The sequence below is a fragment of the Rattus norvegicus genome, chromosome 1 (assembly GCF_036323735.1).
Source record: "Rattus norvegicus strain BN/NHsdMcwi chromosome 1, GRCr8, whole genome shotgun sequence".
In the NCBI taxonomy this organism is placed as follows: domain Eukaryota; kingdom Metazoa; phylum Chordata; class Mammalia; order Rodentia; family Muridae; genus Rattus; species Rattus norvegicus.
In genome coordinates, this window is record NC_086019.1 from 88,777,046 (window position 1) to 88,803,146 (window position 26,101).

At 47.8% G+C, this 26,101-nt stretch overlaps 2 protein-coding genes across 4 annotated transcripts; one reads left to right on the plus strand and one right to left on the minus strand.

Annotated features, from left to right (window-relative positions):
* The first annotated feature begins 3,296 nt into the window (after window positions 1-3,296).
* Zfp180 (zinc finger protein 180) lies at window positions 3,297-23,592 on the plus strand. Of its 3 annotated transcripts, none has more exons than NM_001271280.1 (5): window positions 3,297-3,639; window positions 6,368-6,448; window positions 12,710-12,784; window positions 16,803-16,926; window positions 20,290-23,592. In NM_001271280.1, the coding sequence occupies exons 2-5, from the start codon at window positions 6,398-6,400 to the stop codon at window positions 21,990-21,992; spliced, it is 1,953 nt and encodes a 650-aa protein (NP_001258209.1). In that variant the 5' UTR covers window positions 3,297-3,639; window positions 6,368-6,397; the 3' UTR covers window positions 21,993-23,592. The 3 variants fall into 3 exon arrangements, with proteins under 3 accessions (NP_001258209.1, NP_653358.2, XP_006228449.1); NM_144757.3 differs by having other exon boundaries at window positions 3,297-3,557; XM_006228387.5 differs by lacking the exon at window positions 3,297-3,639 and adding an exon at window positions 3,678-3,990 and having other exon boundaries at window positions 20,290-23,588.
* On the minus strand, window positions 17,460-17,570 carry LOC120096885 (thymosin beta-4-like). Its single transcript, XM_039093455.1, has one exon. The coding sequence runs from the start codon at window positions 17,568-17,570 to the stop codon at window positions 17,460-17,462; it is 111 nt and encodes a 36-aa protein (XP_038949383.1).
* Window positions 23,593-26,101: the final 2,509 nt, after the last annotated feature.

Genomic DNA, 26,101 nt, shown 5'->3' on the forward strand with positions numbered 1-26,101 from the left:
CTAGTGACTGGGGCCTGACTTTTTGGGAGTCAGGAGAAACATCTACCATTCCTTTCAGGGTCACTGGGGTTTCAAGCCTTTGCTCAACTGGGAACCAGAGTGCCTTTCACAGTCCCACAGTACCTTGCACTTACGATGGGTGGATGATTTATTATTATATTTTTAGAGTTAGGTAGTCTAAGACTCCATTAATGGGTGCTAGGATGCCTCATGTGGGCTGTATTCCTGTATCCCGAATGATTAACCACAGGATGGGCTGCCTAGCACAGATGGACTATCCTGAGATAAGACATCTCCTGGTCATGTGGCTATGCTTAAGCTGTTCCTTTAGTGGGGGGTTTTATTGTCTTGTTCCTGGACTTTGGGGTCTGCTGCTGGAGCAAATGGTTTATGGCCTGGTTTCTTATTGGAGACAAAATGGGATTAAAAGTTCCCTAAATTTTTTTTTGTATCTTAAATTGTTTTTTATCACTATCCAATTTTTTTACATCCTCCAACCTTTATATCTTGCAATTACTTACCTCAAAATGCCTTTAGACCCTCAAATCTCAGTTTCTTAGATACTCATAACTTAAGCTTTTATATCCTCAGACCTCGCATAAACTTTACATCTTTCTCTTTTTTAAAGATTTATTTATTTATTTATTTATTTATTTATTTATTTATTTATTTATTTATTATAAGCACACCATAGCTGTCTTCAGACACACCAGAAGAGGGCATTAGATCTCATTACGATGGTTGTGAGCCACCATGTGATTGCAGGGATTTGAACTCAGGACCTTTGGAAGAGAACTTAGTGCTCTGAACCACTGAGCCATCTCTCCAGCCCTTTGCATCTTTTCCTATCTAATTATTTATGAGGAGATGTAGATGGTTGATCACTGGGGAACTGGAAGAACAAAGGGAAGATGCCTGGCTGTTTCTAGGTAACTCTTGGGTGGAGTCTTGAGGAAATGTTAACTTCTGTGGAGCTGGGGAAACTCTTTTCCTGTGGAGCAGATCTATAACACTTTCACTGGGGAAACCTTCTCCTTCTGCAGCAGAACTGTAACAGTTTCACTGCGGAACTTTCCTGTGCAGCAGCTGGGCAGAGTAGTAACACTTCTATAGAGGAAGCCTTTCCTTTCAGAGCTGAGAAACAGAGAGAAGCCCAGGAAGACATAGAGAAGCTGCAGAACTTTTAGGAAGGAGCTGAGAAGTAACAGGGTCACAAAGTATAGGAGCTTCACTGGAGAGGGAAGTGGGCTGGGGGGCTTAAGTAAGAGACAGAGCAGGCAGCCCTGAGGGGGAGGCAAGGAAGAGGGTAGCAGGCTCAAGAGGACTTAAGGAAACAGCAGGGCTTAGCAGGGTCAGGTTAGGAAGCTCCAGGAAGGAGCTGAGAGCAGGTAACTCCCAGGGGAAGGAGGCAAGGGAAGAGTCTCAGGTCCAAAGGGCTTATGGAAGCTGCAGGATAACAGCTCCTAAGGAGAAGTGAAGAGAGGAAGCCCTAGGAAGGAGATATGAACAAAGGCCTGAGGGGGATAAATGTCAGTGGTGACAAGAATCCAGGGCATCCTCAAAGAGAATGAAAGACTTGCCAGAGAGAAATGTCCCAAATCAAAGAGAGGCATCATTTTCTACAGCTCATGGGCCCAGTTGGGCAAGAGGAGCTTTCTGGCACACTGGTGTGGTTTTTGTAGTACTAGTAGACAAAGCAGGCTACTCTAGGGTGGCACTTATCCTGTAGAGGAGGAGAGGAGGGAGCAGCTGATGATGGACTTGGAAAAGGATGACTTCAACAGAGGGAGGCGCAGAGGAAGGGAATCTTTAGTAGTGGAATGTGCCACAGAGTTCCTTAGAAGTCTTACCAGACCTCAGGAGCCAGAGAGACACTTGTGGAGTAGACAAGGAGGGACACGTGGTTATAAAGCAATTAAAGAGGCAGACTTTGGAGTAGAAGCCAGCAGAAATAAATGATCCATACATACCTCAGAAGAGCCAGATCAGCAACTTGGCTCGTAGCAGCCGAGTCCCTCAGAAGGGAATTGTTTATGTCAATCCCAGGTTATGGGACCAGGTAAACCAAAAAAGAAAGAGGTTATGTTTGAACTATGAAGCAGAGAACAGCTAGAGGCATGGAAGGGTTCAGATTGAATGGAACCATGGGTAGAGAGTGAGTGTGGGAGAGAGACCAAGAAAGTAAATACATGTAGTTAGTAAGTTGTGTTTTATTATGCTGAGGGTTATCGCACACGAGGTTCAAACTCTACGTTCCTAACTACTGTCCTAAGTCTATCTCTCCAAGGCTGTTCACCTGTGTGATGTACCTGTGTGATGATCCTCTAGTTATATCCAGATGGTGTCTCTCCAGATGTGCAGAGCAGTGCATTGCTCTTAGTCTCTGTTTATATATTAGTCCAGTGGGCATCGTTGGGTTCTTGGACTCTGTCTGGTTATGAAGAGTGGGTGATGTCACTGAGTTCCAGGCTATCAGGCACAGCCTTGGATGGAGCTGGGATCCTAAGCTAACTTTTTTTTACATGTCTAAAAGGCATATTTTATTATGCTCATTAAACGGAGCAAAGAGAGGAGTCAAAGATGTAGAGACCAAAAGTGTGGGAACCAAGAGACCTTGTAGCCAAAATGGATGTTTATATTGAAAAGCTGAGGAAAGGGAAGAGGGAACCCAACCTCTGGGATGGAGAGATACAGGGTAGAGGGTGGGACCCTGGGAGAGTTAGCCAGCATCTACTTGGATATGTTAACAGGCCCCTTAGCCATTTGTCCCGGGTTTCTTTGAGACCTAACACTGACAACTATTAAATACAAAAATCAGTTTTTTAAAAGATTTCATTGATAAGATGGGTGTGGTAGCTCATCAAATCCCAGCATTTGTGAAGCAGAGGCAGGTGGCTCTCTGTAAGTTCCAGGCCAGCCAGAGTTATACACTGTGTGTTTTGGTGGTGGTGGATTAGCTTTATTTATTTACTGGGTTCTGGGATTCCAACTCGTGTCATCATGATTGGCGGCAAAGCGCCTTTATCTTCTGAGCCATTCTGCCCGCTCGGTTAGAACTTTTTGAACTGTACAACTGGGACATCGCTAGTCTTCCAGACTTGGTAGTGTCAGAGCCAGCTTCAATCTTGGTTTATAGGAGGACTTTCCCATTGGCCACCACCCTTGAAAGCACTGGGATGGATTGCGCAGCCTCACTCTAGTTCGAGGTCTCGCCCCTTGGCGCTGAGTCTCTGACGGCGGCTGCGCGTGCCGCTGAGATTTCTGGGAATTGTAGTTACATTGAGCTGATACCACCTACTTCCGGGTTTAGCCGGCAGCGCAGCCATTTGTGTGTGTGTGTGTGTGTGTGTGTGTGTATGTGTGAGTGTGTGTGTGTATGTGTGTGTGCGTGCGTGTGTGTGTGTGTGTGTATGTGTGTGAAGGCGCCTTCAGTGGCCCGGCTTTGTGGCTGGGCTCAGTCTGCACGGAGCGACCTAGCGGATGCTGACTCGAAGTGGAGGCCAGACCCCGGCCACTCGAATCATGTCGGATGTGCTTCAGGATCGGGGCAGGAAGCGGTGAGCCCCATTTCGTTCTGACGTTGAGTCGTCAGCGGCTCAGACCCGCCCCAGCCCACACCAAGGGCTCTCGGACCTGCAGGTTGGTGATAGCGGAGGGACGTTCACAGTGCTCGATATGCGCATGCGCAGGGTCTAGGCGGGAATCTGGACGCGTTAGTGTCAGTGGCTGGGGTTCCTGTCTCAGTCCAGGACTCTGTCGCGGAGGGCTGTGAAGAGGTCACCGTTGTACGCATGTGCGGATGATTGGCTGTGTGGTGGGACTTGTTAGGGACCGAGGATGTCCAGAAGAATGGAAGACAGGGCTCAGGCATAGTTATTGGGGAGATAATTGAAAGGCCCCAGGGGACACTAAAGTGCCTTGCGTTTTGGACAAAAGAGTTTTAGAAGAAGTGTTATCGCCACGAAGAGACAACGTGGTGAGGCCTTTAAGGTGAGGAGAGTTCAGGTCTACTTGGCACAGTAGGGTTCTCTTACTGGTTTGGAGGAAGGAGGGAGCTTTGTAACCACGTAGTTGATGAGTTGTCCCTGCCTGTAGTCAGGCAGCCTCTTGTTTGCTATTTCAGGAGTAAGAGAATGTCTTGCATTTCCTAAAGGGGATGTGTCACCTTGATTCGGGGAGAATGGGCCCATTTAGTCTACTGAGTCCATTACTGGGTATGTCACTTAAAGCTCCTAATAACTGGGAGTCTGATGGCCCTAGGTGCGTAAGCTAAATCCACTCTGAAGGTAGGGAGGGACCCTGAGGGTAGATGCAGAGGTGGGTGTGACCTGAGCAGTTTCCGTGTGTCTGTACTGAAGTACCTAGAAATCCCCTCCTCCCATGCCTACTCAGTGGAGAGCCTTCCAGTGCCCAGATTTCTTTTTCCCAAAGAGAGGAACCATGTCACTGTTTCTGTACTAAATCTAAGCCCACACTGTACTCTTGAGCAAGCATTTGTGTTGGAACCAACATTCTGAAGAGGTGGTTCCAGTCCTCGGGACAGACACTGTTCTGGCAAACCCAAGGATGTCCTGTTTGTTGGAGATGTATGTGGCTTCTGTTCCCAGATCAGACATGACAGCCAAGCAGAGCAGTGGCCCAGTTTAGCCCAGTGAGTGGCTTATTGTTGTTTCCTACAGAAGTAGGCGAGAAGGGTTTCTTACAGGAGCATGTATGACTCAGCTACATCACTGAAAAGCCCACAGGAGTGATGACTCAGGGAAGCTGCCCCTGGAGGTGCCTGCAAGCCTCAAAGGCAGCCTATGTGGGCAGGGTACCTCCTCCCCAGCCTTTGCTATTTTGTGTGTGTGTGTGTGTGTGTGTGTGTGTGTGTGTGTGTGTGTGTGTGTGCGTGTTAAAGTTTCAGCTTCTGAGATTTTTAAGTTTTACTTCCTGAGTCTTAGGAGCCTCCCTTCTCCCTCTAGAAGGGACCATTTCAACTTGGAAGAAATGGGTACACACGAGAGCAGTCTGGAGTTCCTGATTCTTGTCCCAGGAGAGGCAGTATAGCTTCAGTTAATCAGTCCTTTAGACAGTCAAGTACCAGCTTGAGGGTGCAAGGGCCTAGCAGAGGATTCTAGGCAGAAGGCCCCCGTGCGTGCCAGTGTTATTAGAGTAGAGGATCTGGAACTGGGAAACCTGAACATGTTCAAGTTGGGTAGAGACTCCAGCTTGGAGGTAAGGAATCTACCCCTCAGAGGACTCCCCCACCTTAGCTGCCTTCTGATGGACAAGTAGCTGGGAGGAGGCAGATGCTATAAGCATCTTTACAGAGTAGGTATTGCTGGCCTCTTCTGTCTTGAAGCAAGAGAATGCGTAGGTTTATAGGAAGGGTGGAACACAGGGAAGGGTTCCGGTCCCTTGGGAGTGGCTCTAACCCAGGCTTGAGGACACCTAGGGAGCCGAGTGTTGAGGACCTAGGACTGGTTCAGGAGCTACATGCTCAGACTCAGGTGATGTTGTATTTTAATTGCAGCTCTGCAGACATGCAGAACTGGTGACCACAGGACCACTGTGGCAGCTGTGGCTTAGAAACACAGGGGCATACAGATTCCTATAAGAATCTGCCTGGAGCTGGGGTGTAACTCAGCTGGTTAAGTGCTTGCCTAGCATGAACGAAGCCCCAGGTTCCATCTCTGGCACTTCATATATCTGGTGTGGTGGCACAAGCCTATAAGAGCAGCCAGAGGTCCTCAGTCCTGCATAGACCATTGCGGCTCTAGGTCCAAAAGCCCTCCAGACTGATGGAGGAGTCAGGTTCGAGTTACAAATTCAGGGCCTGAGGGTTTGGGTAAGAATCTGGGACAGATTCTGGCTGGATGGTGGAAGGAGGGTCTGTCCTGTCTCTGACTGCTTGGATAGGAAGGTGGAGACTCTGGATGTTTGCTGATAAAAGGGCAGTGTTCTTGGTAAAGTAACTGTCTGGGAAGGCTGGGGCTGTGTCCTGAATTTCCTCTGTTTGGTCAGTGGCTATAGTTTCCTAGCCCTGGGTAGAGGGGTTGTCTTGAAGTTGCACACGCAAGGCAGTAAAGCACGTAATACTAAGGGGTTTTTTGAGTGCTGGGTATTTGTGGGGTTCCCAGCACCCAGTGAGTCTTGATTGGAGCTACACGGTTTGGTACTGGGCAGATGGTCATGTTTTGAGCATGAGGTGGGCTTACAGGGTGGTGGGAATGGAGGAACAAATTGGAGCTGCAAAGATGTGGCCTGGAGGAGGACCTCAGGGATTCTTGGTTAGTGTCCAGTTGGGGCATTAACTGCCAAGGGCAGGCTGGGCTGGAGAGCGGGCGGCAGTGCAGGCTGTACAGAGCTTCTTTTGTTTGTGCAGCTTGGCACCACGCCACACCCGGAGGGGACCATGGAGCAGCAAGATGATGAGTCCCCGGAGACCCTGCAGGCCTGTGTGGAGGTGAGTGAAGCCACCCTTCCCCGGGTAGCCCCAGCTCTTTCCTGCCTGTCCCCACAGCCTGCACCTTGCAAATCTCTTTGCAGTATTTAAGGGATTTGGTCCCTCATGGGTGGCAGGCTTCTTAAAAGATTAGCCAGCATGTGTCTGTGCATGTATACACATGTGTCTACAGGGGTATGTGCCTGTGCAGAGGCCAGAAGAAGGCACCAGGTGATGGTCTCTGTTACTCTTTACGTACTATGGTGAGAGATGGCCTTTCTGAGATTTTAGAGCAATTTCTTCTGATTGAAGTGTTCCCTCTGGGTTAGGGGTAGAGGGTAAAGGGTAAATAAAATGTCATAGAGCTGATAAAGTGGAAAGCCAGGAGGGCTCCTTCCCTGAGATAATGAAAGCAAAAACCCAACGGTCACAGAGGAAACTGGAGGCAAACTACAGAGGAGCCCCTCGGGCTTGTTGAACTACCTGCTGGCTGTGCATGAGCTCTGGGGATGTAGCTGCTCCTGCTAGGAACCCTCATCCCTGCTCCTGCTAGGAACCCCGTCTTAGGATTTCTGTTGCTATAACAAAACACCATGACCAAAAAGTAATTTGCGGAGGAAAGGTTCTATTTGGCTGTTAATCGCCAGAGTAAATTAGGACTGGAGTGCCAGCAGGACAAGAACCTGTAGGCAGGAACTGATGCAGAAGCCATGGAAGGTGCTGCTTACTGGCTCACTTCCCACAGCTTGCTCAGCCTGTTCTCTTAGAGAACCCAGGATTGGTATACATGGTTTCCTTTCTGGCATGAGTAGACACATGTATGTTTCATCTCCCCAGGAAGAGTCTGTCACACACCAAAGGCTAGCATTTCCCCAGATAGGCTGGAAGCCAGTAGGTTCTAGTGATTCTCTGCTCTCTGTTCCTCTGAGCTGGGGTTACAGTTATGCATGGAACATCTGGCTTGTTACCTCACTTCTAGGATCTGAACTCTTAACCCTTGATCTCTCTCTCTCTCTCTCTCTCTCTCTCTCTAGCCCTCTAACTTTTAAAGTTGAGAGATTATTTTTATTTACTGATTTTTAAACTTGATGTGTATGGATGTTTTGCTTATGTGTATATCTATACACTCTATGCTTGCCTGGTACCCAAGGAGGCCAGAAGAGGGCATTGGATCCCCTGGAACTGGGGTTATAGACGGTTGTGAACTACCATCCACGTAGGTGCAGGGGATCGAACCCAGGTCCTCTGGAAGAGCAGCCAGTGCTCTTGCCTGCTCAACTATTTCTCCAGCTGGTATTTATTTATTTTTTAACGTTTACTTTTATGTGTCTCTGTGTGACTATATTCCACATGTGTATTGGTGCCCACAGAACCAAAACAGGGTATCAAATCCCCTGGAGCCGGAGTTATAGGAGGCAGTGAGCTACCTCTTGTGGGTATGGAGGACTAAACTAGGGTCCTCTCCAAGAGCAGCAAGAAAAGGGTGGGTTTTTGTGCTTCCCAATACTGAGGAGAATACAAAGACCCAATATTTCATTTGGAATTAAATATGCTACCCAATTTAAAGACCTCACTTGAAATTATACGAAAGCCATATTAAATCCTTTAGGTAACTCATGTGGCAGTGCTTTGACGATATGATGGGAGCTATCCTCAGTCTGACAGTCTTTTGCCTGGTAACAGTGTTACCACACAATAGGCAGGACTTTGGAATCCTCTGACTGACGGCTAAGATCTCCATAGGCTTTGGCCGATTGGCTCATAAGAAACTAGGCTCTAATTCCCAAGCCACTTACTGTTAAAACAGTTCAGTAACAATTTCAAATTCCTTTTGGACATGATGACAAGAAAAAAAATTCATACAGACATAAGTCTAAAAATTGTCAACACAAAAGGCTCTGAGTGCTGACCTATCACTAGCTGTGCAGCCGAACAACTGTCTCTACCCTGTTGACTTTCTCAGCTTTTCCTCTTTCCTCCACACCTATGTCACCTTCAAGTTCCTTGCCCCCTCCGTTTGAGTCTCTGTTTCCTATGCATCTGTTGAAATCCCGTTTTCTTCTGTTTTTAGTACAGTGTTTTAATTCTCTGAGAGCCTTATACACACACACATAACACATTTTGACCGTATTCGCCTCCCACTGTTCCCTTAACTCCTCCTAGGTCCAGCATCACAGCATCCGCTGGAATATTGGGGTAACCTATGGTAAGCTCCGTCTTTGAAGAAAACTAAGTTCCCCTCCCCCAGGAGATACCTATTGTCAGTAGTTCCTCAGGCAGAAGTGGCTCCTTGTGAGCCATGCCCCACCCGCCTGCCCACCAGGGTAGGATATTGGGTGGCTTGATGGTCTATGGGTCTCATCCTGAGTGCAGTCTGTCTTGGCCAGAAGACAGTGTTTGTTCCTGTTCTCATTGATCTGTAGCTCTTAAAGTCCTTCAGTCCTTTCCATCACGGTCCCTGAGACAGGACAGGAGGGGCCGTTACAGCTAAGCCTTATTTGTGGCTGAGCATTCCACAGACCTGTTCTGTGTACATTGATCAGTTGTGGCTTTCTGTGTCAACCCCTCACCACTGTGCAAACAAAACAAAACAAAACAAAACAAAACAAAACAAAACAAAGCAAACCACCCCAAAAACAAAACATAACCAAAAACCTTTGTTGAGGTCTGAGAACTGTACTAATCTATGGCATAGAAATAGATTTAGAAATAGAATTAGAGTTTGGTCCCCAGCTCCTGAAAAAAAAAAAAAAGAAAAGAAAAGAAAAAAAAAAGAAATAGAATTAGAATGTAGTTTGTTACAATGCTCATTCAACAAAAATAATAGTAGCAGGTTCACCTCTAGAGCACGTGGGTCCCACAAGCACAGGCTTTTAGGCACATTTACAGTACCAGGCATGCATTTTCTCCTAACTCCAATGCAAAGTGATTGGTTAGCCCGTAATATCCAGGCCATTGTTATACTTGTGGGCTTGTCTTAGCCATTATCGTAGCTTACTGGGTTCACAACTGGGTGAACTGTTAATGGTCTTTGGTGGTTGTTTGGCCACATTAGCCAGTGTAATACAAAGTACTAAGGAAGCCAGCCATTGGGAAGAAACTTCTGGTCAGTAACTTGCTTTTTCCATGCCCTGGGGACAAAGTATATGGTGACTTCAGCAAGTTCTAGTGGGCAGTGAAGAGCAGTGGCAGCTAGGCATGGAGGTGCATACCTATAGTCACAGATCTCTGAGTTCAAAGCCTGCCTCATCTACAGAGTGAGTTCCAGGACAGCCAGGGTTACACAGAGAAACCCCGACTTCACAAAGAAACAAACAAGAGCAATGGCAAGACCCTGGAATCTCTTCGGAAGTCTCCAGGACAGCCAGCTGCCGGAGGGAGGCTTCTTAGGGAAGCGATGGCTTCCAGGATTAAGTTCGTATGTGTGCACACGCATGCACAGCGGATTTAGGAAGCTGACAGAGATTAGGCCTACAGGGGGCTTTTTCAAATATTTTTTGAATATCATTCCTGCCCCTTCTTCTCTTTCCTACCTTCCCAGTCATCTCTCCACTTGACCCTCCTTCCCATCGTGCCCTCTAAGGAAGGCGCAATAGTAGGACAAGGATGATATGAAGGGAAAGGAGCAGTTTCCTTTTGTATCGTTTCTGTTAATTGTGAGATAGTAATATAATTACATTGTTTCCCCTTCCTCCACCTCCCTCCAAAGCCTCCCGTATTCCTCTCTTCATTCTTGCAGATCTATGGCCTTTTTCCCCATTGTTTTGTGTGTGTGTGTGTGTGTGTGTGTGTGTATTTCTAAATGTAACCTGCTGGGTTTGCATAATGTTACTTGTATGTATGTTTTCAGGGCTGACCAGTTGGTACCATCATCTCTGTAAGAATCAGTACTTAGACATATGATTCAAACCAGTAAATCAGATAAATATATATTTAATAATAAAAGCCTGTAGGAGACAGAAATGAAAGAAAACATCAAGGCTCAGAGATGACTGACTGAATATTTAGAATCTGGTCAATGACAGTGCTTTGGCTCTGGTCTGTGGTCCATCTCTCCCTTTGCTGACTTCAAGATGCTCATGACCACAACTGGAGGACAGCGCGATGGCCTTGGAACTCACAGTAGAAATCAGTATACAGGATTTTTCAGGGACTTTCAGAACTAAGGACTTTTTTTTTTTTTTTTTTTTTTATGTTCAGCCTACTAACTTGTGGGACTTTCTGTTCCCTTTAACACTTAGTTGTAGTTCCTTTATAACAGCCACAAACTGATTGGAAAGAGAAACCCTCATGGCTGAGCCCAGGTCACAGGTAAATCTTCTGCTGTCATTAGCAATTGATTCTATATCTGTGGCTCAAGAAAACCACATTTATATTTTCGTGCATGTTTGAGCATGCACCCGTGTGCACATACGTGTCACCGAGCACATACGGAGGTCAGGGCAACTTTGTAGAGTCAGTTCTCTCAGGTTGACAAGCTTGGCAGCAGGTGTCCTCATCCACGGAGCCATCTTGTGGTCCCCCAGTCACATACCCTCATAGCATAGAATCCATGATGGAGTGTGGTGGTGGATGTAACAGGAAGGCAGTCATTGCACTGGAATAGAAAGAGTCCAGTAAAGACAGGAAAAGAGGGCTGGGGAGATGGCTCAGAGGTTAAGAGCACTGACTGCTCTTCCAGAGGTCCTGAGTTCAAATCCCAGCAACCACATGGTGGCTCACAACCATCTGTAATGAGATCTGATGCCCTCGGCTTGTGTGTCTGAAGATAGCCACAGTGTGCTCATATATAGTAAATAGACAAATCTTTATTTAAAAAAAATTCAGGAGAAGAGGGAAGAGGAGGAGAAGAGGGGGTCTGTGCTGTCGGGGGCAGGTGGCTCTGCAGTCAGCCGGAGCTCGAGTGGCGGGGGGTCCTGGGCAAAGGGAGGGATAGGTGTGCTGCTGTATGTTTGCTAACACTCAGGCTTGCACGAGTGCTGGAGACCCAACCCGTCGGGCTGTCATGTGGTTTTGTCAGATAGCCTGTGGTAATGTGCTCTGTTATACCAAGCAGGGGGATTGCCCAGAGGGTGCCTTGGAAGCTGGGTGTCCCTAAACCACCCAGAGGTTGAGAGAGAACAAGCAAACAGAAACCATGAAACAATAGCTGAATGGAAGTCTAGTTTTACAGAATATTCTCTCTGGGAAGTAATCATCTCCTCTCCTCATACAACAAGGTACGGTTCTCTCAGAGCTGAGCCTGGGACCATGGCTTCCCTGTAGCTGAGTACAAGGAGCCCCATTACTTAACCTTCTCAGCCTGTGTGCCCTAGCACCTCCCAAGTCCCCTGTAGTTAGGGCAGAATCATGTACAATGGCTACGAGGTACCTAAAGAAGCCGCCTAGAGTCTCAACTGCCAATCCTCTGGCTGCCGAGCCATCGCTCCAGCTGCAGCCATAGATACATCACTCGTTGCTTTATTGGTACTTTTTGATAGTTCTTGTGTCTGTATTGTGTCTGACTTTATGTGTACAGGTGTGTGTGCTTCTTATTCTTCACATTCCTTGAAAACAGTGTTTTCCCTGAACCTGGGGCTTGCATTCTGTCGGCTAGATTGGGAGACAGAGGCCCAGCCATTCTCCTGTCTCTGTCCAGCTCAGCAGGTTGCAGACTTTGGCAGGACAGCCTGGGTGGTGACATGGGTGCTGGGATCCAAGCTCTAGTCCTCATGAGTGGCCAGTAAGGACTCTGAAGCACAGGGACATCTCCTCTGTAGGAGCTGTCCGGGAGGCTGGCCTGTAAGAAGCTATGTTGATGAGTCTACCCTTGAACTTCGTGGTCCTCCTGCCTCCCAAGTGCTACGGTGACGGTCGTGCACCACCATGTCTGACTTAGTGTGAGGTTAATTTCTTAGTCACTCTGAATTGCTTCTGGCGTGGGTCTTGCTAGAGACTGAGTTGTTTGCGTTCTACTCAGCGGTGCAGGGGTTTAGGCAGGGCCCAGGGGGCAGGCCAGGCCAGGTGAGTTCTTTTATCCACGTGTATCCTGGCTTCACTCAGCCACCTTCAGCTGACAAGCAGGGCCATGCTGAAGCGCTCACAGCGGTCTTGTGCTGTGTGTGAGGCCTCGATCCTTGGGAGGCCCCTTCTCTCTCCACAGGTTTCCTTGAGCTTATGTGGAGGGGAGCAGAGACTGGCAGTTGCATGTGCAAGTCAGATCCTACAGACACATCATGGGGGTTCCAGCGTTGGCTTTGTTCTCTGATGGGTTCCCTTTGTCTCATGTGTTTGGCTTCTCAGAACTTTGTTCTACCCCAAGAGATGATCATCGAAGTGGAGGGAGAAGATGCTGGGTCACTGGACATCTTGCCTCAGGTGAGTTGGACAAGGCCCACCTTTCACCTGGAGATGTGCATGGTGGTGAGTGGTGGAAGCACACTGAAGGGAACCAGAGGGGGCGGAAGTGAGCGGTGAGTGGGTGGAAGTGGGCGAAGTGTTTGTTGATGTTCAGAGGGCTCAGGTGCAACCCCACAGGTCGTGGTCTGAATATGCTCAGCCCATGAGTGGCACTATTAGGAGGTGTGGCCTTGTTGGAGTGGGTGTGGCCTTGTTGGAGGAAGTGCATTACTGTGGCTTTGAGACCCTCCTCTAAGTACTTGGAAGACAGTCTGTTCCTTGGCTTCCTTGGCATGAAGATGTAGAACTCTCAATGCCTGAGGGTAATTTTTTTTAAAGATTTATTTATTATATATAAGTACACTGTAGCTGTCCTCAGACACACCAGAAGAGGGCATCAGATCCCATTACAGATGGTTGTGAGCCACCATGTGGTTGCTGGGAATTGAACTCAGGACCTCTGGAAGAGCAGTCAGTGCTCTTAACCGCTGAGCCATCTCTCCAGCCCTTGAGGATAATTTTTTTTAAGAGTCGGTTTTCACTTTTTATCATATGGAATTCAGGGAACAAATTCAGGGTGTAAAGCTTTATAGTAAGTATCCTTTTTTAAAAAAAAAAAAATGATATCTTTTCATTCAGTGTGAATGGGTGTTTTCCTGCATGTGTGTCTGTGTGAGGGCTGCCGAAGATGGAGTTACCGACAGTGCGAGCTGCCATGTGGGTGCTGGGAATTGAACCTGGGTCCTCTGCAAGAACCACTGAGCCACCTTTCCAGCCCCCTCCTTTAAAAAAAAAAAAAAGACATGGTGTCTTTATGATCCCTGACTGACCAGAACCTCAAACTCGCTATTTTCTGAATGCCAAAATGAACGCGTTTGTCATCTTGGCAAGCTGACAGCGAGCATCTTTACCTGCTAAACCAACCCGAGGCCCTTACCTGATATCTACGCGTCTATTAGACAGCAGGGGTGAATAGTTAGTATAGCAAAGCATGGATTTAGAGATTTAAAGACCCTTCCAGACCAGTGTTCAGCCCAGCTGGCAGCTAGTAGCTTGCATTTCTGCATCCAGTTTTAGGCTAATCACTAAAACACCTTTGCAATTCTGGTGAAATTGATGGGCCTGAGAAGAATGCCCAGATGGCAGCACGTTCATGCAGTTTCCTGTGCTTCAACTCCTGTGTCCTGCTCACGGACCACAGCCTCCAAAATCCGGGTCCGCAAATGTCGGGTCAGAACTGTTAGTGGCAAAGACATTCAGTTACTTGGTATTTACTGTTTTGGGCACTTCCTTATGGATCGAAATCCCCATCCATTTTAGCTTCTGCCTCACTTGTTAGAGACCAGCTCTAAGGCTTGTTAGAGCTTCTGTCCTGTTTAAAGCAGTCAGTCCATGAACATTGGTGACAACTTCAATCATAATTGTTGGTGCCAGGGACTTCACATAGGATGCTTGTGTGCAAGATGAGTGCTCTAACCCCCAAGCCACGCCCCCAACCCCCTCACTGGGGGATTCTAGGCAGGGCCTCTACCACTGAGCCACGCCCCCAGCCCCTCCCTGGGGGATTCTAGGCAGGGGCTCTACCACTGAGCCACGCCCCCAGCCCCTTACTGGGGGATTCTAGGCAGGGCCTCTACCACTGAGCCACGCCCCCAGCCCCTCACTGGGGATTCTAGGTAGGGGCTCTACCACCAAGTAGAAAGACATATCTCCCTTCTTTCATCTACCTTTAAAGAAGTTTCCTCTGTCTCACACTAGTGAATTTCACATAGGACATCCTCATCCTCCTTATCCTCCAAAACCAAGCAGAACAGGAATGTTTCTTTATTTTGTTCTGTTTCTGTGTCAGTGAGTAAGCGTTTTGGGGTTGTGGTTTATACAGTCTCCTTGCTAGTTGTGCTCTGCTGCTATATAGAAATAAGTCAGTCACCTAAAATACAGTACCCACTGGGCGTGCTAAATTATAATAAACCCATACTTAGAAAACCAGGCATTGGGCTGGATTTACCTGACACCTAGACTTTGCTAATGCCTGAGGCAGAAGATGAAATGCAGACCTTGGTGGGCAGTAGTAGGTATAGCTTAGTGGACCTCGGGGTTACAAGGCAAAGAGACATGGGTTCGTGCGTGCGTGTGTGCATATATGCACATGCACATTTATTTAGGGACCAGAGGTTTACATGAGGTATCTTTCACCACCATTTCCACCTTATTTATTGCGGTAAGACTGCTTACTTATCTGGGTCTCGCTGAATTTAACCAGCTCAGGTAGCTGTCCTGCCCTGGAGATATCCTTCTTTCAGCTTCCAAAGAGCTAGGTTACAGCCCACCATGTCCACCTGGCTTCGTTGTGGCTGCTGGGGTTTGAACTCGGCTCCTCATGCTTGTGTGGTGATTGCTCAGCCTCCTCAGCCTCTGAGAGCTGGGTTTTTCTTACCCACAGGGAGCGAATATGGAGCTTGGGTTTGGCCAGCCAATGGACTGCTTCCCTAGCATGTGTGGAAGACCTCTAGTTAGTCCCTAGCATTGCACGAAACCAGGTGTGAGAGCATTTGGCAGCCTCAGCTACACCATGGGTTTGAAACCAACCTGGACTTTGTGAGAGCTCATCTCAAACAAACTAAAAGGGGGCGTGTGCTGGGGTCTCGGGTGTACTTCGTGTGGGCTGCTTGCCTCACAACGCAGAGCCTGTGTGAACTCCTGCATTAATCAACAAGGAAAACTGGTGTGTATGGGAACTAGAGTCCTGAGAGACCTCATTACACACATGCTGACTCCTGTGTTCTCTGTGTGTGTGTGTGTGTGTGTGTGTGTGTACAAATTCAGGCCACAGCATGTTTGTGGAGGTTAGACTTCTTGGAGGACAGGAAAACTCCCTGGAGTCATTTATCTTTCTCCTCTGTAAGCCTCAAAGTTGTCAGACTTCATGGCAAGTGCCTCTCTCCTCTGATCCATGTCACCAGCCCCAGTAATCCACTGGCCAGGCGATTTTCCAGGAAGCTGCCAAGTTACCAGTTAGCCAGCATGGCAGATTAGCAAGCTCTGTGTCAGCAGGGGAAAGGCAGGAGTCAGCGCCCGAGCCTGTGGCACACGCAGGCTCCTGCTCCTCTGTCACACAGACACATGACGGTAACAAATGGTAAAAATCTGGGGGCTGCAGAGATGGCCCAGTGAATCAGAACACTGCTGCTCCTCTGGAGAACCCAGGTTCAACTCCTAGCATGGCAGCTCACAAGAGTCCTCAACCAATGCCAGGGCGTCTGATGGCCTCTTCCAGCCTCTGCTGGCACTGCCCACATGTGCATATAAATGAATGCAGGCAAAACATCTACTCACATAAAGTAATAAATACAATTATTTATATTATTTCATGTATACGAGTGTCTTGTCTTAATGTATGTTCAGCACACGTGTACCCCTTACCCGTAGAGGTCAGAAGAGGTTGCTGGATCCTCTGGAACTAGAGTTGCAGGTGTTTGTGAGGCACCGTATGTGTGTTGGGAATTGAACCCTGGCCCTCTGCAACAGCAACAAGTGATCTTGACAGTCGCACCATGTCCCCAGCAGTCCCTGAATAACTTTTTTTTTTTTTTTTTTTTGGTTCTTTTTTTCGGAGCTGGGGACCGAACCCAGGGCCTTGCGCTTCCTAAGCAATCGCTCTACCACTGAGCTAAATCCCCAACCCCCCTGAATAACTTTTTAAAGGCTCGTAACCACTCAGTGTCTAAGCGCTTGCCTAGCGTGTGTGAGGGTCTGAGTTTAGTCTGTACACCGAGTGAGTAAGGAAGTCAGAGAGACTCTGTATGCTTCTTGTTTGATGTTCCTCTTCCCGGGGTAAAAGCAGGCCCAGCATCTGCAGCCCAGCAGGGCTTTTGACCCTAGTTGGCATGCTTTGGATGTAGATGGTCTAAGGATAACTGCCTGGTGGTCAGAGCCCATGGGCACTGAGGAAGAACTGCCAGTGCCCAGCTAAGCAGGAATGTGTGTGCTGTTCTAGGAGAGCACAGACTTCAAGATTGTGACTGTGGACCTCACGGAGGAGGGACAGAGCACTTGGAGCAAGGCCCAGAGAACCCCAGAGAGACCTGTGACCCTGGCAGGCCCTGGAAGGGACCTGTGGGGTGAGTACTGAGCTGAGGACTAGCGCTTTCCTTTCCTGTTAAGTCGTGGGGCTCAGCCGCCAGATTTACTTTTTTTTTTTTTTTCAGGTTTTAAAACTTTATTTGCATATTAAAAATTGTGTATTCCAATAATTAAAATTGTTTGAACAACAACAACAAAAAAAAGGCACTCTGATTGAACTGCGTTTTATATCCCGCAGGACATCGTGGGCCGTCTTTATTTTACTCCCTATTCCACCGTCTCCCACCCAGCCTTTTCCTTCACTAACATGCAAGTTCTTTTCCCCCTCTGCCAGCCAGGCCAGCGGATGGGCGGCGGAGGTGGGGGGGAGGCCTTCCTGGTCAGCAGTTATGCTTCTTTGATGTGGAAGGGGCAGCACAGTCATTTAAACTTGATCCAACCTCTTCACACCGCATGAAGTTAAACAGCAAAGGAAAGTAAAGTAAAAAGGCAACGCCTGTGGAATGTACAGTGCGTGTCAGCAGCGCTCGCCTCAGAGCTCGCCTCGTTACGACTCGCCAGCTTGCTTCTCTTATCCAATGGTTTCTTTTGAAGGCAGAGGATTTTTCTCTTGCGTTTCTGTCTTCCTCAGCTTCGACTTGCTGAATGTCTCGATCTCAGCCATATTGGGTTTGTCAGACATGGCTGCTGGAAGGAGCTGAGCGAGCTGGGCGAACAAGGAGAGTCCGATCTGCTCAGAGGCCACTGCCGACTCCAGATTTACTTTTTTAACCTTTGTTTCTTTTGTGTGCTCAGCACGAGGGTCAAAGGTCAGCCTGCAGCACTGGCTTCCTGGTCGTGTCCCAGGAGTCTTTCTCCATGTTCTTGGAGATGCTGCCCAGAGAATTTATTCTGGTATTCTCAGACCAGACCTGGACCTGGCAGTCCTGCATGTCAGTCCTTTCTGCAGCCCCTGGAAAGGTTCGGAGGTGTTCTGTAGCTCACAGCACCCTCCCAGTTACCCTCACTGCACTCCTGCAAGTGTCTCCTTGAAGTGTTGAGGGATTGCTGGCAACGATGGAAAGCTGGGAGACCCTGAGGAACACGGGGAAGCTTTCAGCTGGGCTGCACTGGAAGGCCTGGGGACTTGGTGTTCGGGGCAGGCACAGTGTGGCACTTGGAGATCTGGAAGCACTGGCAGGCCAAGCATTCATTCCTATGCTCTTGCGGTCTGTTCTGCAGCCTTGCAGAGTTTTTAACACAGGTGACCCTGCCCCACCCTGGGAACTCAAATTTATATAAAATATAACTTGTTGGGTTTGCACTTGTTCAGTCTTCACAGATCCTAACAACGGCCAAAGCCTGGGACCAACCTCTGTGATTTTTCTTCTTTCTCTAGCATAAATATCCAAAGTCCAGTCAGTCTCTCCTTCCATCAGCGCACCAACTACACAGTCCCTTCCTAAAGCAAGGGACATACAGAATTTATCAGTGCATCTTCCAGTTCTCATGGGACTTCGGAGGGAGACGTACAGAAATGTCTGTCCCCTCCATGGTCCTCCCACAACACTTACTTACTTCCAAGCTTGGTCAACGAGTGCATTTACTAGGTTACTGTAGGAACAGAGGTGACATGAGGCAAATGGACCTTTAAAAAGCCACATACCCAGCATGGAGAAAACTTAGAGAAGCCCAGGCCCCACTAAAGCCTTCTCCCTCTGCTCTAGCTCCTCTTCAAGACACGGGTAGTGGGGGCAGGAGGACTTGGTGACTGGACTCTAAGTGAGAGTCTAGTGACTGTCCCACCTCTCTGTTGGAATGTAGCCAGCTCACACCAGCACCGACTCCACTGTGTCTGTGTCTTCACTGTTTCATTGTCCACCCTACAGAGGTAGGTGTTCCAGAAGCCATGACAACTGTCATTCATCATGCAGTGTTGCACGGTACCCACAGTGAGTAGCTCACTTACACCAGTCGAGAGCCACACACACAGCCATTACATGTACGTGAGATCTGTTTGCAGACCCTCTGGTGTGTCCCCTGTCTTACAGACTGTGTGGGTGACCACTTTCCCACATGGGCTCTAAAGTATTACCGAACAGTTACTCAGAAGCAGGCCGTGTACAAAGCACTAATCTCGGTAGACGTCACAGGAATCCAGAGTCCATAGCCCATCAGGAGTTTGGAGAACTGGGGTGACATTGCCCATCCTGAGTTACTGCGTCACAATGTACTGTGTTAATGACTTGTTGATGCACACTGGCTAGTCAGTTTCCGGCCTCCAGAGCTTTCTAAGAAGTGTAGCCACCAGCTGTGGTGAACATGTGTCCAGCACTAACACAAATTGAAGGTTCTTTATGTCTTCTTTTGGGGCTTTTTTTGTTTTTAGCACTTTTTGCTTTATTCCTATTTGTTAATTTGCTTGAGGCTTTATAGGTTCTGCATAAAGATTTATTATTTTTACCTTGTGGGTGTATGTGTGGGCTTGAGAATGCGCACCATAAACATGCAGATGCCACCAGGCAGGAGGCTGTTGTGTCTCCTGGAAATTGGAGTTACAGACAGATATGAGCTCCCTAGTGTATGTTCTGAAAGAGCAGCCAGTGCTCTTAACCACTGAGCCATCTCTCCCGCTCCTGCACGGGTGACTTTATCTTGAGATACGTAAGTCCATGACTGTTAAAGTCTTGTTTATTTAGATAAAATTAAGATGCAAATAGATTGAGTTGAAGACTGTTTCACCTTTGGGCTGTGGCACTTGGTTTCTTTGTTTCGTTTTCTGTTTTGAGACAGGGTGTCTCTGTGTAGCCCTGGCTGTCCTAGAACTCACTCTGTAGACTAGGCTGGCCTCAAACTCATAGAGATCCGCCTGCCTCTGCCTCCACCACCTGGCCAGGGATGTGGCACTCTGAGCTCACTGCCCTCTCTTTCATTTCTCCATCCAGGTTAGAGGTACGTAAGTCAAAACAGTTTCTGTAGTCCTTGTAAGCTTTATCCTTCTATCTAGCCCTAACTTTCTTGGGGCCTGGACTTCAAAGGATGTTGTTGTGGTCTGGCTATAAAGCATATCCCACATGCTCATGTGTTAAATGTATGTTCTCCAGCAGGCGGCACTGTTTTGGAAGGTTCTAGAAACCATAATGTAGGGTGTTGTTTGAAGAAAGGGGCTGTTTTGTTGGTGTGCCTTAGGTTATATCTGCACTCTGATCATTCTCTGATTCCTAGCTATCACAGGAACCCTTTCCACTCACTCCCCTTGACATGATGTTCTGCACAAGGCCCTGGGGCTAAGGAATTATAGTCTGAACCTTCTGAGTCATATGCCAAAGTCAGTCTTCCTTCTGAAGGCTTGTTACTGTTGGGCATTGGTTATGGTGTGATAAAAGTGACTAATACAGGTGTCTTGCTGAACTGTCTTCCAGATTCGACAGCTGTACACAGAACAGAAGAAACAACCTCAAAGCAGACCGTCTTTGATGAAGAACCATCCCATGGATCGAAGCCAGAGGTGTTGGCAAGAGATGATCCTTGGCTTTCTTCATGTGAGGAGCAGTTGGAGAAACAACAGGACAAGCAAGAGGAGGGGGTCTTGACCCAGGGTAGTGCTGGTCCTCCCGAGACTGTCTATGGGGATCCTGGCTTTGACAGGAGTTGCCTGAGTACCAGCCGGCCTTCATTCCCCATGATACCTCTCAGAAACCATTTTCATAAACAAGCGTCACATGTTAAAAAGTTACATGGTGATGTTGCAAATAGTCACCAACAGATCAACAACAATGCGGATTTCTTTGAAGATGACAAATCTGGGAAAGTTCCTCAGAGTCTTCATCCCACTCAGTGTATAAGAACCCCGAAAGGAAAGAAAGCCTGTGAATTTAATGGTCGTGTTCAACCCTTTGGCCAAGGTGTGCCCCTAAATCTAAATCAAAAAGTTCATTTGGAAGGTAAAAGCTTTGGCTTTAAAGGGCGCGGGCAAGTTTTGAACCGTAACATAGTCCTCAATGAGCAACAGAAGCTTCTCATTAAAGAAGGCCAGTATAAATGTAGCAAAACCGCCCCAAGTCCGTCTCTTCCCCAAAACCTGAGAAACTACTCTGAGGAGAAACGCTTTGAATGTAAGTACTGTGGCAAGTCCTTCAGCTGGAGCTCCCATCTCATTGCTCACCAAAGAACCCATACGGGGGAAAAGCCGTACAAATGCAACCTGTGTGGGAAGTTCTTCACCCGGAGCTCACACGTCGTTTCTCATCAGAGGATTCATACTGGAGAGAAACCATACAGGTGCAATCTGTGTGGGAAGTCTTTCACCCAGAGGTATGTGCTCGTGGTGCATCAAAGAACTCACACTGGCGAGCGTCCTTATGAATGCAACCAGTGTGGGAAGTCGTTCCGCCAGAGCTACAAACTCATTGCGCATCAAAGAACCCACACAGGAGAGAAGCCGTACGAATGCACCCAGTGTGGGAAGTCATTCATCCAGAGTTACAAGCTCATCGCGCATCAGAAAATTCACTCTGGAGAAAAACCTTATGAGTGCAGTCACTGTGGCAAGTCCTTCAGCCAAAGCTATAAGCTTGTTGCCCATCAGAGGACTCACACAGGAGAGAAACCCTTCGAGTGTAACTACTGTGGGAAATCATTCAGCTGGAGCTCCCAGCTGGTGTCTCATCAAAGAACCCACACGGGAGAGAAGCCTTACGAGTGTAACGAGTGTGGGAAATCATTCAATCGCAGCTCACACCTTGTCATGCACCAGAGAACTCATACTGGAGAGAAGCCGTATCAGTGCAAGCAGTGCGGGAAATCTTTCAGTCAGAGTTACGTTCTTGTCGTTCACCAGAGGACACACACTGGGGAAAAGCCCTACGAGTGTGGCCAGTGTGGGAAGACATTCCGGCAGAGCTCCTGCTTTACCCAGCATCAGAGGACTCACACCGGAGAGAAGCCCTATGAGTGTAATCAGTGTGGGAAGACCTTCAGCCTAAGTGCCCGGCTTATCGTCCACCAGCGAACCCACACTGGGGAAAAGCCCTACAAATGCAGCCAGTGTGGCAAAGCCTTTATTAGCAGTTCTAAGCGCAGTAGGCACCAGGCTACTCACAGCGAGGAGTCCTGCAAGTCCTGACCAGTTGAGAGTCTGAGCTGGAGTTGACTCCTGTCAGTCCAATCCTCTGAAGTTCCGTCTGAAGGAATGCACTTGACCAGAAGTGTCAGTGTGAGAAGAATGCACACAGGCCTTTCCTCACCCCGTGTCAGTGACAGAAAGGAGTAAGTAAGGCCTTCGGTTTGGCAGATGTGGATAAGAGGTCCCTGTAGAAGAAAAGCTGTTACACCCTGGCAGTGGCGCGTACTAGGATGACTGCAGGCATCGTCCCTAAGCCAATCTCAAAAGGCCACCTTTAACTGTCAGAAATCGTTTCCCAAAGCACTCTGTGTACAGAGAAGGCAGAAGCTAGACTTAGAAAAACTGAATGCTAGATCAAATACTGCAAGCTTAGTGCAGAAGCCCTCTTGTTGGTGAGTTCGGCCTGGTCCTTGAGAGCACAGCTTCTCTGTTGCAAAGCTGGCACCCTGTAGATTTCGTTCAGGAGGTGTGCATTCTAAATGCTCTTACTTAGGGAAGTTAACTGCTGGCCAGCAGCTTTGCTCTCCTCCTGCTGGCTCTTTTCCTTCATGCTACTAGGTGGCTAAGCCACGACCTCCCGCCTTATCCCCCCGTGCAGAGTCCTCATACCTACTCACTTCAGGCAGGTGAGCCATTCGATCCCTCATTTATGCAGGCTTAACCAGTCAGGTTCCAGTCATAGCCAAACGTAAGCTCACTTCGGAGTACCCTACTGCTCTTCAAAGGAGCTGCTTTTCTATCGCAAAGATTTCTCTTATGCTGTCCTTACTAGTCATTCCGTGCCATCAGGAGACAACATAGGAGTCACTGCCTTAGAGTGACAGGTGGCCATTGAGTTGTCGGGGCCCTAGTCTGCTAAACCAAGCTCATCTGAGCCAAGGAATGGACTCCCTTGTCCTCAAAGCCCCCTACAGTATTGCTGTGGATGCTGGCCATGAGCTGGAAGGGTCAGGAAATCCACAAGCAGGGTTAAGCTTGGACCAGCATGGAGGTGAACCTGTGCTAAAAACCCATGACTAGTGAGGCTGAGTCAAGAGGCTTGTTCAAGCCAGCCTGTGTTACATAGCAAAACTGTCTTGAAAGAAAGAGAAAGAAAAAGAAAGAAAACAAACTCGTCCTATGTGTACTCCTACATACATACTAAACGTTCGTTCTTTTCCCTGAAGAAAGAAAGCACTCAGATCCTAGTCTCAGAGAACCTAATTCGAAAACCAATGGCCTTTCCTAAGAGACTTACGTCAACCGTTGACTGGCGGATGTGCTGTGGTGACTCAACTTAGACCTTACGTTGGATCAGGGTATTTGACCATGTCAGTCTGCCTAGTTGCCCTGATTGGTAGTTTGTTACTTGTTTTATACACTTCTGTTAAATGTGAAGATTTTCTACAACTAAGGCAAATGGCCAGTGGAAATCAAACACATGTCAAGAGCATAGAAACTCTGGAACCTCCTTGAGAAAGTGTTTATGTATAGTGTGAAGTTGAAAAGGGATACTAAGCTATTTATTGATACCGTTGTTTATTTGTTATCTCTCCGAGATGCATGTTGTGCTATATAACATGGTACAAGGAATAAAAATTTATCTGAAGCAAAAAAGTAACAGATGTCCCACTTGTTTGAGCTTTTGAAGAATGGCCATCTTGACGTCCTGTGAGGGTTGGTGGTTTCCACTAAGCTCAGCCTGGGGTAGTCACTCCCGAGGGTTAGATTCTACGGGATCCTGAAAGTGAATGTTTCGTTAGCAAGGTGAACTTTCAGCAGAAAGCATCTGAGGCCTGGGGGTCTATGGACAACACAGAGGGGAAGTGACCCGTTCACTTCCAAAGCAGTGTGCAGGGGCGCTCTCCGTTCTGTTCCACTCCCCTCCTGTGGTACCGTGCCCTCTGGTGTGCTCAAATAGAGTTTTCAGAGCAAGCATGCTGCTTAGGCGAGATGCTGTCTTAAGAATGAGGGCTGGGAGGGGTTGGGGATTTAGCTCAGTGGTAGAGCACTTGCCTAGCAAACGCAAGGCCCTGGGTTCGGTCCCCAGCTCCGAAAAAAAAGAAAAAAAAATGAGGGCTGGGGAGGCTGCCTGGTAGGTAAGAACTCTTGCTTTCTTGCTGGATTCAGTTCTCAGCATCCACATGGTGGCTCGCAACCATTGTAACTGCAGTTCTAGGGGATACAGCGCTCTTCTGACCTTGGGCACCAGGCATGGTACACAGACTTACATGTGGTACACAGACTTACATGTGGGCAAAGCACTCATACATACACAAAAAGTTAATAAACCAGGAATAAATTCTCCAGGGAAGCGTTGCAGCAACCTTTTGAGGCGGCTTCCCCCCCTCGTTTATTATGGAGGGGTACACATGCTATGGAGTTAATAGGGCAACTTAATGGGAGTTGGTTCTCTTTCCATCACGTGTACTCTGGGGATCAAGCTCAGGTTGTTGGATTTGGTGGCGAGCACCTTTATCAAAATGAGCCAAATTTCCGTCCCTTGATTTTTAAAAATTGTGTGTCTGTCCTGATCATTGTTTCTAAATGGTGAGTTCTACCCCTATAAATTACTGTGTCCTGGAGGCCTTGATCTCAGAAGTAACTTTTGGTTTGTTTGAGACGGGTTTTAGCTGGGCCTGGCTTACTTTGTGGGCTCTTCTTTCCTCCACCATTCCCCTACCCTTTCATCCCCCTAACACTAGATAGGAGGGGAAGCAAGGGTCCTGGGGAAGGGCGGTAATGTTATCATTAGGCTGCTTCCTGCTGATGAGGGATGCCGAGTTCCTTGGGACAAGTTTGGTCTTTATCATCAGGATTATCTAATTTGTTTCCTATGTGTTCATAACTACTTAACAAACCGTGACCAACAATAACCTACAGCTATCAACAACCTACACCCTCGCTAGCATTTACATACTCTCTGAGAAGTCCCCAGAATTCCAAATTTCATCTAATTGCAGAAACTGTCCGTAGCTGGTAAAACCATGCCCCTGCTAGAGCACGAGGCAAATCATAGCAGCTGAAGCAACCCCATATCCCACATCTGCGGTCAAAATGAAAACGTTTTTCCATATTTCTGTGTTCAAAGAAGCCAAAGGGCTCACTACAGGGTTTCTCTGTGTAGCTCTGACTGTCCTGTAACTCACTCTGTTCACCAGGCTGGCCTCGATGGCCTGGAATTCAGAGATCCACCTGCCTCTGTCTCTGCCTTCTAATTAAAAGCTAGGAGCTACCATACCTGGTCTAATTTTTTAAAGACGTACTGTCCTACGTGTGTAAGTGCTCTGCTCATAGGTATGTCTGCACATGCGTATGCCTGGTACCCGTGTAAGTCAGAAGAGAGTGTCACATACCCTGGGACTGGCACCACAGATCATTGTGAACCACCTGTGAGGGCTGGGAATTGAATCCAGGCAAGTGTGCCTAAGTAGACCAGGCTCTGAGATCTGCCTTCTGAGTGCTGGGGTTAAAGGCACGTACAACTACCACCCTGCTAGAAAGGTCACTCTTAAAAGGAGACTGGGAATTGAGATGAAGGGCCAGGTAAGAGTTCCTTTGAAACAATTTCAAAACCTTGTAGTCAGAGTTCTGGTCTGTAATTTGGCTTTACATTAATTTGTATGAACATGGTTCCTGCAAGACGTAGCCCGCCTAGTGAAAACGGTGCACTGAAACTTAGACGTGAATTCCCCAAAGCAGGGAAAAGAAAAGTACTCCTGCTAAAGATAAGAGACGACTGTAGAGCAGTGGGTCTCAGCCTGTGAGTCGTGACCCCCTTCACAGGAGTTACCCATGACCATTGGAAAACACATGATTCATAACAGTAAAGTTATAAAGTAGCAATGAAAATGGTTTTATGGCTAAGTATATTTGAACCAATATAAATGTATCCCCATCTAGCTTACAAATGAATGAGACTCAGACTAGTTATTTTATTTGACTGACTATTACTGGGGAGGAGGGGGGAGGGTGTAACCACAAATCTACTTTTCTAACTGCTGGCCTGGCTACCTCCCCAGCAGTGTACCCCAAATACTTGGCATTTCTCCTGGCCATGTGTTCATGGTCCATCTCCTTTCCTTCTCACCCCCATCTCCCACCCCTTGTCCTCTTTTTTTCTCTCTGCA

Bases quoted from the DNA above. Each gene is read 5' to 3' on its own strand.
- LOC120096885 (XM_039093455.1), bottom strand. From the start codon at position 17,570: ATGTCTGACAAACCCAATATGGCTGAGATCGAGACATTCAGCAAGTCG.
- Zfp180 (NM_144757.3), top strand. From the start codon at position 3,357: ATGTGTGAGTGTGTGTGTGTATGTGTGTGTGCGTGCGTGTGTGTGTGT. The intron at 3,558-6,367 runs GTGAGCCCCATT...TTGTTTGTGCAG, and splicing joins CAGGATCGGGGCAGGAAGCG to CTTGGCACCACGCCACACCC. The intron at 12,785-16,802 runs GTGAGTTGGACA...GTGCTGTTCTAG, and splicing joins CACTGGACATCTTGCCTCAG to GAGAGCACAGACTTCAAGAT.